This window comes from Stylophora pistillata, chromosome 7, assembly GCF_964205215.1.
Source record: "Stylophora pistillata chromosome 7, jaStyPist1.2, whole genome shotgun sequence".
Taxonomy (NCBI): Eukaryota; Metazoa; Cnidaria; class Anthozoa; order Scleractinia; family Pocilloporidae; genus Stylophora; species Stylophora pistillata.
The window spans coordinates 9214530-9235148 of record NC_142525.1 but is presented as its reverse complement, the minus strand read 5'-3'; the positions used below and the strand labels follow the sequence as shown (position 1 = coordinate 9235148).

At 36.4% G+C, this 20619-nt stretch overlaps 1 protein-coding gene across 3 annotated transcripts; it reads right to left on the bottom strand.

Annotated features, from left to right (window-relative positions):
- Positions 1-615: 615 nt before the first annotated feature.
- LOC111343571 (neural cell adhesion molecule 2-like) lies at positions 616-14331 on the bottom strand. 3 transcript variants are annotated; one of them, XM_088726901.1, is made up of 5 exons: positions 12601-12775; positions 3904-4251; positions 3296-3565; positions 2857-2889; positions 616-2359 (listed from the first exon to the last, which is right to left on the bottom strand). In XM_088726901.1, the coding sequence occupies exons 1-5, from the start codon at positions 12674-12676 to the stop codon at positions 2211-2213; spliced, it is 876 nt and encodes a 291-aa protein (XP_088583027.1). In that variant the 5' UTR covers positions 12677-12775; the 3' UTR covers positions 616-2210. The 3 variants fall into 3 exon arrangements, with proteins under 3 accessions (XP_088583027.1, XP_088583026.1, XP_088583028.1); XM_088726900.1 differs by lacking the exon at positions 12601-12775 and adding an exon at positions 14016-14331 and having other exon boundaries at positions 617-2359; XM_088726902.1 differs by lacking the exon at positions 12601-12775 and adding an exon at positions 7578-7729 and having other exon boundaries at positions 618-2359.
- Positions 14332-20619: the final 6288 nt, after the last annotated feature.

Genomic DNA, 20619 nt, shown 5'->3' with positions numbered 1-20619 from the left:
ATTAAAATCATGCAGAGGCCAAGCCGGCTCATAATTTTGCAGAGGTAAGGTGTGACAATCACGCACAATATCAAACTCTGCAAATCTTATTGCGCGTTTGGGCGAAAAACTGCGTTCAACAAACAAATCGTTATTTAGTATTGTTACACATGTGCATTTGCCCCGGTATCAATCAGGAAGTTAGTGAGTGAAGTGTTGGGGGTCACATATCTCATACTAATTACTAATAATATTAATAATATTACCGATAATAATACTATTACTATTACTATTACTATAATCGTGGTTACTATTATTATTATCGTTATCATCATCATCATAATTAATATTATTATCAATATTATTCTGAAATGTTACAAAATATTTTAATTCTTATTATTGAGTAGTGATTTTAATGATTATTTTTTCACATGTGAATGTCAAATCGAAGTGCTATTATTGTAAGCTATTCATTGTATGAAAATGTCTAAAAAATCGTTGTTACATTAATCATCATTCATGTTAAAATCGGTATTAACAGAAATAGTTGTTATAATGGTCTTCTCGCCCTCTGACCATTATATCTATTATATCACGTTTATCGGCAAAGTGAAACAAGTGTTATTAAAAAGTATAACAGAACAAGGACCTCCCCCCCAGAAAAACAATAATAAAGTAATAAAGGTTATAGGAAAACGATTAAAACTTACGATAGTAGCAAAAGATACACTTTCTCCTGACCAATGATCTAGAGCACTTTTTGTATTTCATAGATAGCTGCCTAATTTTCCTAGCCCTTATGGTTATAGGCAGCTAATACCTTACTCTTAAGTTTCAAAATCTATGTATTACTTTTACCTTTTTGTTGGTATAAATAAATGTTGTTGTCATTTATATTTCTGCTTTTGTTAATTACCAAATTCGATTTTTCCGTGAGATTTGTAAACTTTTTTTCTCAAGTTGAGCTCCGACGAAGGGCTAACGCTCGAAACATCAGCTTTTGTAATCGTTACGGTGGCCAATTTACCATTTCAACTTTGTTGATATATCCAAAATAATTTTACAACAACCTGACAATCATAACATTTCAAACATTTTTATTCCTGTTGATATGACACTAAAGCATGTTGAGCGTAGCCTTATACCTAAAGAAATAAAGAAATTTTCAATCGAGAGTCGAAAGTAATCTGGGATTGGATCGGTGTATCTTCGCTTCGCTCTGCGATTGATTTAGAAAACTCGTATCACTTTCTCAACCAATAAGATTTCAAGCTAGAAACAATCGCTACTCGGTCACACACGTTTCCTCGCGTTTTCCCGCGCTTTAGCGGGGCTGCCCTCTTTTAATTCTGAGTACTTTTTGTATCTTAAAGATATTTTCCTTCTTCGGATGACCAGCTCGATTAATTCAGTTTCGATTTTCTAACTCGTGATCGAAAAGTGCTTTCTATGGTTTATATGGTTCTGAGTTATAAAATTACTTCTTTTAAACTCCTGACACGAATTTTCACCAAAAATCGTTTATGAAAGTCTTATTGAAAGCCATCATAATAACCATGAATCACAACTAGAGAAATATTGTTTTAATTATGAAATAAAAAAAATTCTGATATTTTACAAATATATTATATTATACTGCTGTTCTCCCAAGTCAAACTCTTCTTGGGGTATCGGAGAAAAAGTATTTTAAATACTATATATGGTATAAATACTATTGTGCTATTCCCAGTTCAAGTGATTTGTTTATCAGTAGTTTTGAATCGAAATTACTAGCGAAAAAAAGTGCTGGTGATGTTAAACAGAAGTGCAAAACTAGCTGCCGCTCCAAAGTGCAATAAATAATTCATTCATCAAGGCTAGGAATGAAAATAATATGAGTTTCGATTCTGTTGTCCAGTTTCTTGCATGTTTACAATGGCAGCCAAAATTTGTAGTACATAAATGAACCCTTTCTTTATATATAAGAAGATAATTTTTATAGACGTCAACCCCTATGTTCATTTTATCAATATTTACAGGAATAAATACAATTGAGTTTTCATTCGGCTTTTCTTTTGTTATTGACTGCAAATACTGAGGCTTTTAAATCATGTCATGTTTTCTATGCGTTTTTTTGCTTCAACGTTCTATGCATCTTTGTTTTTGCTTTTGTTTTTGTTTTGTTTTGTTGATTTTTTTTTTAAATAATAAAATTAAAAAAAGGAACTGCATTAGTATTAAGGTTGGCAAATTTATACTACAACCGCATTTTCCTGGCTTGAACGCCGAGAGCTATTGCGGCGCCATAAATAGATTAAACACACTATAGCAAGAATCAGGAGGAGCAACGATGCGCAAGGGATCACTATGTAGGCATTCTGTTCTTGATATTCTTGCCTGTCTGAAATAAATCAAGAAAAACAGCATATTCAAAATGAATCATCTTAATAGCGAACTAGACCTCGATTGAGTTTAACATTGGCAAGAAGTCTATCGCTTTTCTTTATCCAAAACTTCTCTACCATATAATTTCCCAGAGTGCTCTCACATTTCAAAGTATGGCACTAAGGAAAGAGAATAGAATTAGTCTTGTTTTTTCTTCGTCGTAACTCGAAAAGTGCTCTTGAAGTCATAACTCTGGTTTTCATTTTGTTTTGCCGAGGTGCCAAAAGATATCTACAAAACAACTAAAAAACAGAAACCACAAGAAGGAAAACAAAGTGAATCAAAACCGACATAAAGATAAAAGAAATCAAGTTGAACGGAAACAGATCAAAACTATGAAAAAAGAGACGCACCCACAATTAAGAAAAGAACAATAACTATTAAAATAAACGCACGAAAAATATAAATAACAAAGAAATGAAAAAAAATTAAGCCATAAAATTCCCTAAATACCTTTTAGAGTTGATATCGTTGAAGAAGAGTCATCTGTGTATTAAATCCACACACATAAAGAGAGAGAGAGAGATCAAATTAATGAGGATAACTTAATTTGTAACGTAATACATGAATGACTGCGTTCGGCGTTTTGCAGTGCTAAGATGAAAACATAGTCTCCCTCGCAGCCGTTTTTAGTCTCGTCACGCAACACTTCTCCCCACAACGCTAACATAAACATTGATGATCAATATTTATGTGAGCGTTTCGAGTTAGTGTTCAATTTGTCTCTTTTGTTTTGGTCTTATTAATCCTAGGGGAGGTTTGTGTTTTTTGTTTTTTGATAGCCGATAACTGAACTAAAGTAAGTTGGAGAAGTATCAACTCGTTATTTTGTGTATTTGTCAGTCTATTGCCATTTCGATTATGGTGTCCTTCGTATGGAATTATAACTCACCGATGACATTTACTTGCACCTCATGTCTATCACTTCCCAATGAATTTGTAGCTGTGCAACTGTATCCTCCTTCGTCATCTTTGGTGACATTTCTCCGCACCAAACTTGTGGCTTCGTCATTTGTTCGATTTAGAAGCACTTTCCTGTCACGAGTTCGAAACCAGATCACCTGCGGTGTAGGAAAACCAGTTGCTTCGCAGTCTAAGTGCAGAGTCATTCCTTTGACTACCGAGAATAGTTGTGGACTTTTTACTCTAATTGTGGGCCTCTCTGAAAAAAGAAATGGTTTTGGAAACCTAAATGAATACTAATTTAATTTTTGTTTTTTTTTTACTTATCTGTGTTTTATTCATTTTTCTTCTATGTGTAATTGCGATTGAAGGGGGGAGAAAGGGACTTAGAGGTCAAAGAATAATTTTCCACGATACTGAAACTTCATGTTTCGTAACCAAAATCTTTCCCCCTCCCCACCCCCCACTCCTTTCTTCACTCCTTTTCAAACGTTCCTGGATCCAACCATACCGTGGTTGTTTTAAAACGGAAACGGTATCCATCTTAGCTTTGTTTTCATAATGATGGATGGTTTTATTAAGCAAACAAAATCGTACCTCGGGCTATTTGAATAACAGTGGTGTTTTCTCGCACTCCGTGGTGACGAACTTTTCCTATGCACCAGACCACCATTCCGTCATGCTTTGATGAAATCTTTGTTACACTCAATATTCCATTTAAGCTAAGTTTATACTGTTTAGGGTAATAATTGTAAACGCTTCTACTTTCTATCCGAGAGATGATGTAACTGTCCCTATCATTTCTGCATTGTGCCATCGTCGGGCACAGATACAGACCAAGGTCTGATAGGGGCAGACCATCTGTGTTTATCAAGCAATGGATCTGTACGTCCCTTGCATCGTTTTCAACAACGATCTGGTTCTCTGCATCGTTGTTATCAAATCCTGTCGAAGGAATGCAGAGATCATGAAAAGAAGGAAGTTAGCAATCATGATTGTAATTTTAACTAGCTCTCTTGTGATTTCTATGGGGAAGGTAATTTTTGAATTGCTCAAGGGATTTTGCTTGTGTCACAATAAAACTTACCTGACCCCCCCATAGGTCAATTTTCTATTGCCAAACCCTCTAAAATGTTAGAGAATCGACTGTAGCTGAGAATCGCCTCTGGAATTTATTTGATTAGAAAGCAAATGTTATATCTGCATTTTAAAGAAATGAGGAGAAAAAACCCCTTTCATGAAGTATAATTTGAGAGTACTAAAAGACTATTATTTTAAGTCTTGGCAAATGATATATTTGCTTTTAATAGTAAAAGGAAAACCCCGTTCATGAAGAATATTTGATAGTGCCATAACTCTATTATTTTGAGTCTTGGCTCCTAGATGGAGCACTGTTTATCTGGCTAATCAAATAACAGAAGTTGACGTGGTGCTATCGTATTCGGCAATTGCAAAATGAAAGGCCTATTTTAAACCGAGATGCCTTGCGCGCCCAGATCATTTTTCATATATGAAAAATACGCTATTTTGCTCAAAGTTGCTGAATCGCTTTGATATCTTCTTCCATCTTACTAATTAGGGCTTTCAAAGTTCCATCTTGAATCGTGTGCGAACAACAAACTATCGTAGTATCCATATCAGTAAATAGTTTTTAATTCTTATATGTATGACGGTGAAAAACGTCATTTGAAAAGTTGATGCCGCCGAAGAAGCGGTCTAGAGGAAGGCCGAGTCTGCCCGGCTCGGCAAAGGTTATTCGACTTCGAGAGTCTGTGTATGATTTATGGAGGGCAAGGAAAACAACAATGGGTTGCGGTAACACTACAGACAGTGCTTTTGCAGAAATGTCATTGCATTGTTCCTACGATGGAACTAGAGACTCCGGGGAGATTTTTTCGAGGTGAGAATAATTATTTGACTGATTTTTACTTGAGATTATGAGATATGCATGTAAGTGATCTCATTTGTACAAGTCATTATTCTATAATTGAAATGCGTAAAGTAAATCAGTTTTGGCCAATATTGGTTATTTGTTTATATTTTATTTAGTTACATATGATGCATGATCCTCGCAGTAGATAGCGCTATTTAAGCAATAGCGAAAATCAGACCTGAAAAAAATCAGGCCTGTACGGGATTCGAACCACTGACCTCTGCGATACTAGTGCAGCGCTCTACCAATATATCTCATTGTATCTCATTTATCACTTTCACGGGTTTATTACGAATCAACTTAAAGGCCTTCTCCAAGTTGGCTTGTTAGCTCAATTGGTAGAGCGCTGCACTAGTATCGCAGAGGTCAGTGGTTCGAATCCCGTACAGGCCTGACTTTTTTCAGGTCTGATCTGATTTTCCGCTATTGCTTAAATAGCGCTATCTACTGCGAGGATCGTGCATCATATGTATCTAATACTGCAGTACAAAATATATGAACTTCATATATCTTATTGTATCTCATTTATCACTTACACGGGTTTATTACGAATCAACTTAACGGCCTGCTCTCAGTTGGCTTGTTAGCTCAATTGGTAGAGCGCTGCACTAGTATCGCAGAGGTCAGTGGTTGGAGTCCCGTACAGGACTGATTTTTTTCAGGTCTGATTTTCGCTATTGCTTAAATAGCGCTATCTACTGCGAGGATCATGCATCATATGTATCTAATACCGCAGTGCAAAATATATGAACCTCATGTATCTCATTGTATCTCATTTTATTTAGTGTTAAAACCGAACAATTTCCTTCAACATCAAGTAAGCTTTGTACAAGTTTTATACACAGACTCGATTGATGATTTTTCAGTCTCAAATATTTAGCTGCAAACTTTTTTACTGTGTTCTACACCAAATCTTTGTTTTTCTTCTAATAGTGTTTGTGAATGACTATCAGAGTTGGCCATTTAACAATAGCGCGATTCCAAAAGAAAAACAAACGACTGCAAAGGATCTCGGATGAAAATGGGCCTTTAAGAAAAACATTGTTTGATACCCTTTCTTTTGCACTAAATTTGTTGATTTCTTTATAAAACTCTTCAAAGCATTTCTAAACTTAAATGTTAAAATAATGGGAGATGGTGAGAGAGCGTTTGCGTAACCACAGGGAGCCCACACAAGCGACAAGTCTGGTTACTTACTCGAAACATAAAGGAATGTATGGGAGAATATTGAAGAGTCTTATGATCGTAAACTTATATCATGAAATGTCTGAGTTAAAGATTAAAATAAATGTAAACCTACCTCACTTGCTGTGTATTGTCGTTTCTGTGGCTCTAAATGGCGAATTTGAGCGATTTGGTGGGTTTTGCGTCGTCTGTTACTATACGTTTTAAGAAGGAAATAATTTGAATATATCAACAAAGTTGAAATGGTAAATTGGCCACCGTTACGGTTATAAAAGCTAACGTTTCGAGCATTAGTCCTTCGTCGGAGCGAATAGAGGAATTGTGGGTTGTGTGTGCTTTTAAAGGCAGAAAATGGAGCTACGTGATTGGTGGGAACATGGCAACGAGAAAATATAAGAAGGAGACAAGCTTAATTGTCTTCTTCTTACAACGTATCAGTAACAGTCGACGCAAAACCCGCCAAATCGCTCAAATTCGCCATTTAGAGCCACAGAAACGACAATACACAGCAAGTGAGGTAGGTTTACATTTATTTTGAGCTTTAACTCAGACATTTCATGATATTAGTTTACGATAATAAGACTCTTCAATATTCTCCCATACATTCCTTTATATTTCGAATAAACAACCAGACTCGTCGCTTGTCTGGGCCCCCTATGGCGTAACGAAACACGATTAATATAAAATGCAGACCTCGATAATTCCGCGGGCCTTTTCAGTGATTTCCTAAGTCAATTAATGAACGTAGTTATTCAGAAACTGATTTTCTTGAGACCAAGCAGAACTATACGTTTCTTAATTATGTCGATTCTTCTGAAACAATTTCGACGAACGCAAATCCCGTTGATAATTCAGTTCCCTTTCCAGCGCAACGTGACTTTTTTGGATCGCAAGGTCAGGTCAGGTTTGTTTACAAAAATACAAACTGAGATATATAGTTTTCACAGACAGTTACACCGCCAAAATGTAACAAGTAAGCGAGAGATGACACCATCTCAATTCTTTTTGTGTGTGTGTGCCAAGTTCTACAACTTACGGTGAAATTTCATGGGCAGCGGAAACCTCTCCTTTCAGCCCCTATATCCGGCGTCAACCGCACGCTTATAAATCATTCAAAAGTACAGTGCAACTTATAGTCCTTTGCCTTACTGACCTTCGGAGGCGTAATTTTCTCCTAGATGAGCGACAATCAAAAAAATGTACCACCAAAACTTCTGGATATCCATGTCTACGTCTCGAAATATGCTGTTGTTGAATGAAGATTATGCCCTGTTGTTGTCACTGAACTTTCTGTCTGAAACGTGATATCAAAACTTTCGCCACCAATATCACTTGTAACGAAGGGGTAAACCCCAAGTCGTACAGTTTCATTTTCGAAACGCAGTCGAACCCACGGTGAACAGAAAAGATACATTACAAAAATTAAAACAAAAGCAAAAAGGCAAAAAATAAAAAACAAAAAAATATATAAAACGAAGAAAACGATAAAAGAAGACCCCAATTTTTATGCCACTTAGTTAATTTTCTAAAACTTGCTAAAAAATTCTGCTGACATTGATTTCGGAATTCGGAGATCAACATAGTTTGCATTTTACTCGAAAAGTTATTCTTAGATTTTAAATGAGTGGATCCGCTCTGAGTGACCGTTCCATACATGTGAAGAAAAATTCAAACAGGCCCTTGGGACCCAGTTAAGGGTTAGAAAAACCGCTTATTAGTGGTAAAAATTGTAATATTTTTATAAGGTCGTAGTAGTAGCAAGTATGATAAATATTGTAAGAAATAGACAACTTTTTTGAGAGACATGTTTCGGCATGCTTATGCCATCTTCAATCAATGAGTAACAGAACGTGAGTAATTAGATAACAGACAAGTAGATGAATAAAATATTTACAGTATGATGTAATACGAAAGCAGGTACTAGTTATAACGTTTTTTTTTTTTTTTTTTTAAATAATTTTATTGGCATTCTACTGAGTTACAAAAGTAATAAACGAAAAGTTACACGTACAAAAAAAAAAAAAAAAAAAAAAAAAAAAAAAAAAAAAAAAAAACACCAACGGGGGACACCAAAGGGGGAAAATTTCGGGATTCTTAAAACCTACCGCTAAATACAGGATGAAATCTTATTATGGCACCGCATATTAGTAGTATAGTCCTATACTACTCATATTACAGGTTTATATCGAAGGTTTGTATACAACTTGTTTCCCTTAATACCACCATAGCTCCTGAAGATTTTTCAATAATAAGAGCCTACTCTGGATTACACGGACAGGTGTCATTTAGAGAAGGAACTCGAAATTGGGTGATGTCATTATTACCTGGCTAGAAATAGCCAGAAACATCTGCAAACTGATGGAAATATTTCTTTAAAACCTTAGTCTTGACTTTACATCTCTATTCTATCTTGTGATCGCTTTTCATATCAACCAAGGATGGTAAAATATCTCAATAAGATTTAATGTTGACACTTTCATGTGTCCTCTTGATACACGAGGAGCTAAATTATCTGCTTGCTGAAACAAACTGGCTAAATTTCAAGAAATTATTTGTAGAAATCACGAAATACTGCAAATGCTCTTGCTGATAAACTATCGCTTTGACAAAGGAAATTACGTTTACATTATTATTGGGTCACTCAATTTAAGCTTCTCGCAATATGATTCGCCACGATAGAGGTTTTCATCGAAAAGTGGGTCATTTCGATATAATGATAAATCTACTACACACATAAAACATTTTAATTTCTTTACAGGCTAGGAAAGGTAATTCCGGCCAAAATCTATCATTATGCTTGGCTAACCCAATATCGCTACTCCGTTTTCGTTTCGATTTTAGTTTTGGCGATATCACTGTGATATCATTTGTCAGAGTCCTGCAAAAGCCGAACGCAGTGGCCAAAAGCTTAAACTGCTGAACATTTTCATTGAGTAACTTAGCCTTTTTTCACTAACAGATATTCATTGGACGTTTTCTACAATCAGTAAATGCAAGGACCCAGTCATCATTAAAGTAACATCTGGCTATTATCTTATTTGCTACGCTTCCGAACACTAGTACTAAAATGAACAGAGATTTGCTGACTCGGAGAATTACAATATTTCAGGGGGGAAAATCTCGGGATTCTGAAAAACCGACCGTAATGACAGGTTAAAAGCTCAATACGGCACCGTACAATACAGGTTTAGAGTAAACATTTTTTCGGCAACACGGTTCTCTTAAGATCCTCATAAATCCTTAAGATTTTTCAATAACGAATTTCATTCTATCGGGTGTCATATTAAGTCAATAGCTTTGCAATCACAAACCGAGCTTTCTTTGAGGCTGAAATGATGCCAAAACGCTTCTTATTTTCATACGGTTTGTGAAATATCTCATCAAAGATGATAAGAACTCGGAGTTTACAAATCTAATTGCCTTTTTGATAAAGAAAAAACTAAGCTATCTGCTAGCTAAAACAAAATTCATGGCTAAATTCGAAGGGAAATGTATTCGCCTTGACAAAGGAATTCACATTTGGGTCATTTTATTAAGCTTACCAAGGCACGCTTCTCCACTATTGAGGTTTATTGGCGAAAAGCTTGTCATTTCGATCTGATGATCAATCTGGGCTACGCATGATATTATTTTTTCGCCTTGAGTTTACGCTTTAATGGTTTATATAATAAACCATGCACACACACCAATAGAAAAGAAGTATGTCGTAGTGTGAAAGTACTGTCTCTGTTTTCAAAATAAACTGCGTAGTCAGACTAAACATTTAAAAAACAGATTAAATGAAATATATTTAACATGACCTGATAGGTATAGAGTTTCACTTGGGGTAAACAATCGTAACAGCGCGTGGCAATACAAAAGAGAATGGAAAAACATGTCTTCAATTCAAGGACGAAGGTCCCTTCTTACACGCTCTCTCTCTATCTGTTGTACGGACAGTGAGGCCAAGATAGTTCACTTCATGTCTAAATTTACCACACTTTCCGCCCACAGCCTACCACTGAACAACTTGTCGGCGAACGTCTCTTGTTTTCGAAAGGAATGTCATGCGAAAGAGTAACTCTACTCAACTAAAGTAATTCTTAAAACATTTTCTGCTCAGGCTAGGAAACTAATTGCAGCCTCAATCTATCGATATGCTTAACGAACGCAATATCGCTTTAAATTCATTTTTGTTTGGATCATAGTTTTGGTGATATCATTCTGATATCATTGTGATATGATATGTCAGAATCATGCAAAAGCCGAAACAGTGGCCAAAAGCACAAACGGCTGAACATTTTTATTGCGTAACTTAGCGTTTTTTCACTGAATAAATCACCACTAACGTATTTTTATTGAAAATTTTCTATAATCAATACTTGCAATGACCCAGTCATGATTATTTAAGGTAGCATCTGGCTAACATCTTATTTCCTGCGCCTCCGATCTCTAATCAAAGAAGATAAATCTGCTGACTCGGCAAATTACAATATTTTACGGGGAAAATTTCGGGATTCTGAAAATCCGACCTCTTATTACAGAGTGAAAGCTCAATACGGCATCGCACAATACAAGTTTAGAGTACACTTCTTTTTTCTTTTTTTTTCATACAAATTGGTTCTCTCAATAGCCCCATAAATCTTCAAGATTTTTTTACGAAATTCAGTAATAGGCGAGTGCTCTGAGTTCAGTACGCGGACAGGTGTCATTTAAGAGAACGATCTCGAAATTGGATGATGTCATCATATGCCAGGCTAAAAATAGCTAGAAACAGCTGCGAACTGATGGAAAATGTTTGCTAAAATCCCCAGTTCTTACGAGCTTTAATAAAGACAGTTCACACTTGTTTTATGCAATGGGTCATTCCTGTATTACTCCCGCTATATTTGTATATATAAGCTGCCACATCCAAAGAGCGTTCAGTTTTTTTTCTCTAGAATTGTCCACCTTTAATGTCAGACTTGATAAGTATCAAAGTTACTTTGCCAGTAAAGCCAGCACATTTTCGAAAACAAAATTGATTTTACACGTTTTATTCTACCTGGTGTCATAGGTCAATCACCTTGCAATCACAAACAAACGCTTCTTATTTCCATACGGTTTGTGAGTATCTCATTAGAGGTGCCAAGAATTTAGAGTTTACAAATCTAAGTTTCCTCTCGATGCAGAAAAAAACTCAGTCATACATGAGCTCGCTGAAACAGAATTCATGGTTAGATTCGAAGGGAAATATATTTTGAGAGGCCACGAAAGACCGCGAATGTTCTAGAAGTGCTTTTAATGAATAATCTCTTTGAAAAAGGAAATTATATCAGCAGATGAAAACAGTTCATTTGTTATAGTATAATAAAAGAAAGACATGTAAGTTTCGAGGTGATAACATGACTTGTCATTAAGAAATTATGACCAGAATGAAAGCAGTAGTTTTATCTCTGGCAGTTGGCATTGTGCCATTCGCAACAGTTCCAAAGCAGAAAATCAGACGAATTAATTTCAAAAATGAGCCATCAAGAGGTTTTAACCTCATGGAGCCCAGTGGATTGCTTAACTGTCTTATGCGCCGCTGTAGAATTGTTTGATATCAAGAACAAGTACAATTTAATCTACGTAGTTGAAGTAAAACTAGTTGCATTGAAAGGACAGAAATAAAAATATATCCTCGCTGTAAAGACGACATTCAAGTTTATTATTTGCCTTAAGTTATACGACTCAGATATACTCTTCTCGATAAATGAATTCAGATGATTCGGTTACGAGGCGTGAAATATACGTTTTTGTATAGCCGAGAGTTTAGGCTTTGGTGGTTTATATGATGAAGCACTCAAACATCTTAAAAAATCTTTTGTTGTTAGCCATGGCCTAAGGATGTAAATGTATATGTTTAAGTATGTATATTTTCTTAACACAAGATTCTCCTAAGTGAAACGTTTTTATTGGATTTGCACATTTTTATTATTAAGATTTTTAAACTATTTTATCTATGAATTTTGTTTCTTGTATATTATACACGTAATTCAGTCTTCGGACTGCGAGGTGTTTCTTTTTAATAAACGATTTATCTATTTATCTATCTAACTATCTATCACCAATAAAAAGAGAAGTATGTTGTAGTGTTAAAGTACTCTCGCTGTTTTCAAAATAAACTTCGTAATGACAAACATTTAAGAAACAAAATTAATATATTTAACACTGACCTGACAAGCTTAGAGTTTCACCTGGAGCAAACAGTTGCAACAGCGCGTGGCAATACAAGAGGGAACGGAAAAACATGACTTCAATTCAAAGACTCCGAAGTTTCCTTCCGATCCGCTCTTTTTATATCTTTTGTAGGGACAGTGACGTCAAGATAGCTCAACTCATGTCTAATTTTATCACCCTTTTCACTGTCACCCTAGCATTGTACAATTAGTCTGGAAACTTCTCTTGTGTTCAAAACGAATGTAATGCGAAATAATTCTCTATTTAACTTTGCGAATGCGCCGCACTACACGGTAATAGTAATTTCTTAGTTCATCTGGCAGAAGTATGACAATCCAAATGTTACGTGAGGAACAAACATCTGCTGCAAAAAAACATGATTGGAATGTGCGCAGTATGCATATGTTGTAGTTGCTTCAAAAATTAGGGAAAGTCCCGGCATCGCACCTGTATTGTCTCGACTACGCAGGTGAATTATCACGCGACTATTTTCTCTCTTTGTGGCGGAATTTTACAATGATAGAAAGAAAAAAATTAAAGTAATTCGATAAAAAACGGAGAAGAATTATAGACTTTGATTCACAAAATACTTTAAAGTTGTAAAGATCATCGCTTCGGCAGATGACGCAACTCTGTGTCGCCCAAAACAGCTTTGTCTAGACTCTTATCGATTATCGAAATATCTGTTTTGCTGGATTCATTTCACTAGGAAGACACAGTGACCCCACAAGCGAAGGCTTTTATTGAAGTGTCTCAATATCGAGGGTATTTTTCACCTAAGAGCGGAATTTACTAATTTAAAGATAAGCACCGTCAAAGAGTGATTTAAACAGCAAAATTCAACTTTTATCTTTTCGCCCTAATCCCTTATGATTCATCCTTTTTTCATTGATCTCATTTCAAGCTAGAGTACATCAGAAAAATTGGCACTACGTTTTCAGATGGTCATAGAAGAAGTCTCAGGACGGTCAAGGCGGTATTTATCTTCCTAACCGGATGCTTCTTTTATTTGTTTTGGTTTTCGGCTTTTTTAATATCTCTTTAAGAGAAGAGTATTATTTGGCAGCGATCGACCGAAATGTGTTTTTTACCCATTCCGGTGCTTATTTCTCTGTTAGCGTGGCAGGAATACGCTTATTGGAAGTGGGATGATGTAAAGAACTGACTTTTTGAAACTCGTAACTAACATTAATTTCGTTAGATTTCCGTAGCTTAGATATTCTGGTGTTTTAAAGGATAAACAAATATACACGGTTTTGTATTGTTCACTTTTCGTTAGTGTGTACACTAAACCAACTAATCCAACTGAAAATAAACCTGCTTTGTTGTAGTGCTTTGTACTTTCTTTCTTCTTAAGTAAATCTCGATGTTCATAAATCGTTCAAACAATAAACAGAGATAGAATACATACCTATCGATCTGATAGTTCTTGTCTCAGCAATCGGTAGTCGCAACAGCGAGATACAAAGCACAATGGATCGGAGAGACATCACCTTCACTTTGAAGAAGTTACTTTTGCAAGCTGAAGTTTACTTTGACATTTACAAACCAGCCGACCCGCTGTACATATCTGTCACTCGAACTTTGACAGTGCTTCTATATTGCAGCTGGCGATCTTGACATCATTTCTAAATTTATCACGCTATTTATGAATCAGCCGGGGCAACTTGTAATAAATATTAGACCTTACAACTCACATATCTTTGAAAGCGAATGTTAGTTGTAAAGCCCATTTGTGATAGAAAAAAAAAAAAACACTGAAAGAAATCGAAGTGACTAGCACTGTCAAAGTTACCTATTCATCCTTTAACCGCTATAGAAGACAAAGACTAAATTTTTTCTGAGTCGCCAGCAATTAATTGCTCTTTTTAGAGTTTGCCATCTTGCTTTCTTAACATCTCGACGACTCCGATTCTGTAAAAGTGACACTGATGAGTTTTCTAGCGTGAAGGAGTACCTGTTTTAAGGAACTTGGCTGTTTGTGCATGCTGTAGCCTGAAATTTCCGGGTCGAATTGCAAGACAACGCTTTAGTCGCATAAAACAATTCAATCAAGTTGTATTGATTATTTTATACTTAGGTACAGTTGATTATCACAAGTGTTTTTACTAGTACCACGGTGGAAATGTTCATTTGTGAACCTTTAAGATAAACCAGAGATTTCCTTTTTAGCTCCCCGAATGTTTTCTTGTAAGCTCCTCGAAAAAAACTGGTGGTAATTATTTTTGTTTCATTTTGATATTGACACTGATAGCTTTAATCGTGAGCTGATTTGGGGGCCGAACTTTAATGAGAATTTGGTATATCGATTAAGTTGAAATTGTAAATTGGCCACCGTAAAGAGTTCAACTCGTTACGGGGGCCAATTTACAATTTCAACTCACTTGATATACCAAATTACCTTGTTACTCTCACCGACGCAGCATCACAGTTTCTTTAAAAAATTACCTCCTTTAATGAGAATTCTTTTTAGGTTTGCCGACTTTGTTATGCGTGACGCGTGATCCAGGGAAAAATATGTAACGCATGTATTTGACAGAAATTTGGGTTTTATCCAATGAGTACATGAGGCTATTTTGTCGGCGCGAAGTTCTTCGTCAAAGCTTAATTAGTCCTTTGTCCTTCGAAAGGGATTTTGGACTTTCGTTTTCGGTGTATGGCTTTGAAACTGAAACTTTTGATTAATGGGAATATTTAAGAAAATATGAAATGTGAAATTTTCGATTTCAATGCCATATACCAAAAACGACTTGTTATTGTTTTTTCAAAACTCCATGCCAAAACAAAAAACGAAAGACAAAAATTCCAATCCAATTTTAAGAGCCTTAGTAAAAGAAAAACGGACAAACGACTATTAGGGCGCTTTCCAAACCATATGAAAACGAAAAGCGAAAAACGCAAAACGCAAAAAGAAAATAATGATCTGGTTTTTTTTTTAAGAGCTACAGAGAAAGAAAAACGAAGAGCACAGAGTGTATTCGAATGCCGTTTCCTTCTCGGCGGAGAAAAAATGAAAGACGAAAATAAAAGGCCAATTTCGTTTTTTTACGGCGCAAAGAAAAACGAGAATCGAAAAAAAAAATTGATGTACGTTTTCTTACACAATCGATACTGGATACTCAAGGAGTTTACTGAATGTTTGTCTTTCACCGTCTGTAGAGTTATCAACCTCTCCTTGAAGGAGCAGTCTCTCCCAGAGATCTGGAAATATGCGAACGTTTCTCCTCTACCCAGGGTGAAACTAGTTGAAGACCTTAAGAAGCAGCTCAGACCCATCTCCCTTACTCCCTGTCTATCGAAACTGGCCGAGGAATGCTTAGTTCCCGATTACTTAAAGCCTGCAGTTCTGGAAGTGCTAGACCCTAATCAATATGGAGCCGTTCCCAGGTCCTCATCCACCCAGGCGCTGACACACATGCTGCATAACTGGTCCATGGAAACCGATGGTAACGGTGCCACTGTTAGAACTATTCTCTTCGATTATAAGAAAGCATTCGACCTCATTGATCATAGAATACTCTTAGAGAGATTTTGCAGGTTAAATTTGCTTATTAGAATTATTAGTTGGATCATAGACTTCCTTTCTAATCGTTTCCAGAGAATCAAACTATCTGAGGGCTGTTATTCAGAGTGGGGTTCAGTGCCCTCTGGGGTCCCTCAGGGAACTAAGTTAGGCCCATGGCTGTTTCTCGTACTTATAAATGACTTAGTTGTTGACAATTTTGCTGATGTATGGAAATATGTTGACGATACGACGGCATCAGAAATCGTTACCAAGGTAAACGTTAGTTATGCCCAGGATATCGTTGATAAGGTCGTGGAGTGGTGTAGTCTGAATAGAGTCAAACTCAATCACGAAAAATGTAAGGAGCTCAGAATTTCTTTTGCAAAAAATCAACCCCAGTTTGTGCCTATCATTGTCGATGGTAAGAGCTAGAGGTAGTGAATAATACAAAACTGTTTGGCCTGACCATATCGAACAACCTCAAATGGAACGAACACATTAACTAAGTAATCAAGGAAGCGTCAAAGCGGCTTTATTTAATTTTTAGTGCACTTAAAAAGGTCAAAAGTCCCTAGGCTCGATACGTTCATCTTTTATACTGCCTGTATCCACTCTGTTCTTACGTACGCGGCACCTGCCTTTTTTTATGCTTTGCCTAAATATTTAAAGGATGAGTTAGTGCGCGTCGAGAAATGGGCTATGTCTCATAATTTTCCCTGACTTGTCCCACCAGGATTCCACCGAACTTTTAAACATTGTCCCCCATTTTAGATTTCATCACGAGGCTATGTAATGATACTTTCAAGACTATTGTAAAAGACCCCCGACACCGTTTGAAAAGATTAATTCACTTTAGTGAGCCATCAAGGTATGCCCTAAGGAGTTATAGGCGCCTCATTGTACCCAAATGTAAAACAGATCGCTTGAGGAATAGTTTTATAATTAGATCATGTATCGAAAACATTAATATGTAGGGTTAATATTTTAATTTATTAACTTGTATATACGCAATTCAGCCTTTAGGCTGAGTCAGTTTGCTAGACATAACGTCTCGTAGTCACGTTCGACGCACTAAAAACTACTATAAAACGAATACAAGAATTGTAAAAACGTGTAAAATGGTATATAAAAAGTCACTTGTAAAAATGTAGCGGAATTCCAAATCGATTTCGATCAATTACGATCCTCATCAGTAGTACTCCGCCATGTTTAAAATACTTAAACATGGCGGAGTACTACTGATGAGGATCGTAATTGATCGAAATCGATTTGGAATTCCGCTACATTTTTACAAGTGACTTTTTATATACCATTTTACACGTTTTTACAATTCTTGTATTCGTTTTATAGTAGTTTTTAGTGCGTCGAACGTGACTACGAGACGTTATGTCTAGCAAACTGACTCAATTATCGAACACGTTCCTGGCCTCGGCCCACAAAATTTCATCACAGCCTTTAGGCTGCGATGTATATTTGGCCATTAAAACTATCTATCTATCTAAACTATCGGTTGGCACTAAGGTACACGGATCGCTAACGCTCGAAACGTCAGCTTCGATAGTCTTTAAGGTGGCCAAACTCAATTATCAACTCAGTGGATAAATCGTGACCCAAATTACCTTGTTATCCCCACCGGCGCAGAATCACAGCTTCTTTACAAAACCTGCCCCCTGAATTTTGCAGAAAGACGAGCATGATTCTTAAATTCATGAGGTTCATCTTTCTCCGAACTATGCATGACCCATGAATTTTTTCTTTAATTTAATGAAAACCTTAAAACTCTTGATCTTAATTCTGAAACTTTTTTCGCAAGTTAAGAGAATTGTTAGTATTATTTTTATACATGTATACTTGACGAGTGAAGTCTTCTAAAAATTGTGCGAGAGACCTGCGGGATCAGGATTCTCCCTTTGGTACCCTCGATCGAGTAACTCGACTTTCTTAATGATTGTGTAACACTTTCAACACCAAACATTTCAATTTCTGTTCATACCTCTTGCGGCTTCTGCTCAGGGTTTTGTCAAAGACTTTTCCTTCAGTCCAGACTCCTTGCTGGTGCTTATTCCTCGATAGAGGTTTTTTTTTTTCCCGGGCACTCCAACATGACTCATGTTCTACCAGTTATTTACACCTAGGTTTCCATGTTCAAGAGACTGACAATTTTAGAGGGAGCTTGTGAAGAAGTGGTCACACAATGATTAATCCTGTATCGCAACCAAATTTCAGTAAAACTCAAACCTCGCCTTTCTTTTTATTACATTTTATTGCATGAATCACAGATTTAAAGGGAAGGCCGAGGCGTTACTGAGAAAATATAAACGACTCAGCTTCGTTCGTTAATTGCCTCTGATATTAGTGTCCAGTATTCATTGGATAGTGTTTGATGTATAGGCGGAGAAAATAGTTTCTTGATTTTAGACTAAATTTTCAGACATAAATAGCGCTCTCTCAGTGTGAGGATCGTGCATCAAACGCAAGTAATGTTTGTCATGATATTTGCCATAATTCATCCGCGATATGCCTCGTGACCACCTTTCCTCACACATTACACGACGCCCGTCATTGGTTTTTCTTTGGGTTCAGTTTGTGATTCTTTGATTTGTAACCCTAATTTTGTTTCTTTTTCCAGATGGAAGAGATTAAATCAAATCCGTGAGTCTCATCGGGATATTTTGATGGAGGACCATGAAATTGTGTTTTATCACGCTCATGACAGAAGCAAATAACATCTTTCTTTTATTCAACAACCAAAACCGAGCTTTGTACTAGTTTTTAGTTCACACGACGCTTAGAGTATTCCTGATCATACCAGCAAGTAGGTCAGGAGAATTTTCGAATAGGGACCTAGCTAGTAATGACCCTGCCTACGATAAAGCTTACGGAAGCTCGGTGGTAGAACATCAGGCACTTTCCAAAATTTCGAGGTCCGATTTCCGCGTCCCTCGGTACCGGTTTAATAATTACATGCGTGTTTGTATTTTTACAGATTTTACCTACAGAACCATTTGCCTCTTAAATATTCAATGTACCACGAGGAAATTTTTATTTGTTACCCTAGCTCTATTGATTATGTCTGTAGCAGCGGGATCTCCCATTCCCCGAATGGACGTGGACGATGAGTTATCGCCAGACTTTGCCCTGTGAGAAAGGGAGATACTCCCCTGAATACTTCTCAGGAATAATTCTTTTTTTCGGCGATGGACTTGGCGGCCGCTGTTTCTTGACTCTGCGATAAGGCCTTGTAGCAAGCTGGGTTACCAGTTTGTTTGCAAAGCTGGTGTGGTATATTACATAGCGGATCTCACAGTTTTTATGAAATTTAGTTTCATCACCTGAGTTTGTAATGCAAATCGGCTATCGTAAAGGGTTCCAAAGCTGACGTGTCGAGCTTGAGCCCTTTCGTCAGAAGGAATGGATGAATTGTGAGTTGCGTGTGTGTTTAAATGCAGAAAGCGGAGCTACGCTATTGGTGGGAACATGATAACGAGAAAAACAAGAATAAATTAGTAGAATAAAAGCGTTCGCTGATATCTTTGGTTTTAAGAGTGCCGATTTGAGACATAAACTTTTGTTTAAGAGTTCTATGGCTTTCCGAAATACTTGATTGTAAGGAAAGGCCGTAGACTACGTTTCGAATTTCTTTAGAAATGTACACCTTTTATCAATATAATGGCTTTCATAAATATACCTCTCCTTTTGAAGAACTAACGAAATAATTTAACGGAGGTTTAATTTTTCCATTAGAAACTAACGATGATGGAATGGATCTCTTGATGAGGACAATGATAATGAGATATTCATTGACACAGAGTGTGACCAGCATTGTTCAAGTTTTTGCTATGACAACTGCGCTGGATATTGTTGAGACACATTTTTTGTAAGTTGAAATTATCGTTATTGTTATCGTCATCGTTATCCTCCGTGTGATTTTCATTCTTGTTATCATAGAACTACTGCTATTATTTTCGCTGTGCAAAGAAGGTCCTCATTATGAAACTCTGAAAACTGTGAGCATTTTGATTTGATTCTGACTGTTCAACTATGTATTGACCAGTCACAATAAAGATCACGACAAGTCGCAGTTGCTTTTGGTGGTCTGGTTCTCTGATGCCTTAAACTTTAGGTTCTTTGGTTGAAATACGATTTCATTTCATAGGAACTTCTGGTGTTCATGGTTTTCTGAGATTTTACTGGAAATTTGCATCCTGTTTGAGCGCGTGATTTTACAGTTAAGGTACTTCTTAATTTTTTTGATCGACGTTAGGCAACTGAAGAAGCACTAGGTCTAAAGAGTTGCTAGCTTGTTTCGTCAGTACACGCGTTGCCAAGATTGACTGAAGATGCTTTTAAAAAAACTATTTCACTCTGTCACTTAGAAAAATGAAAGAGTTATTCAACTGGGCACCCTTTTTATTTCTATTCAACTGATATAGATCTCACTAGTCATTAAAGTGCTTTTTGATCCACTCAACAGATTATATCTGATTTCCTTTCGCATGATATTGTTCAG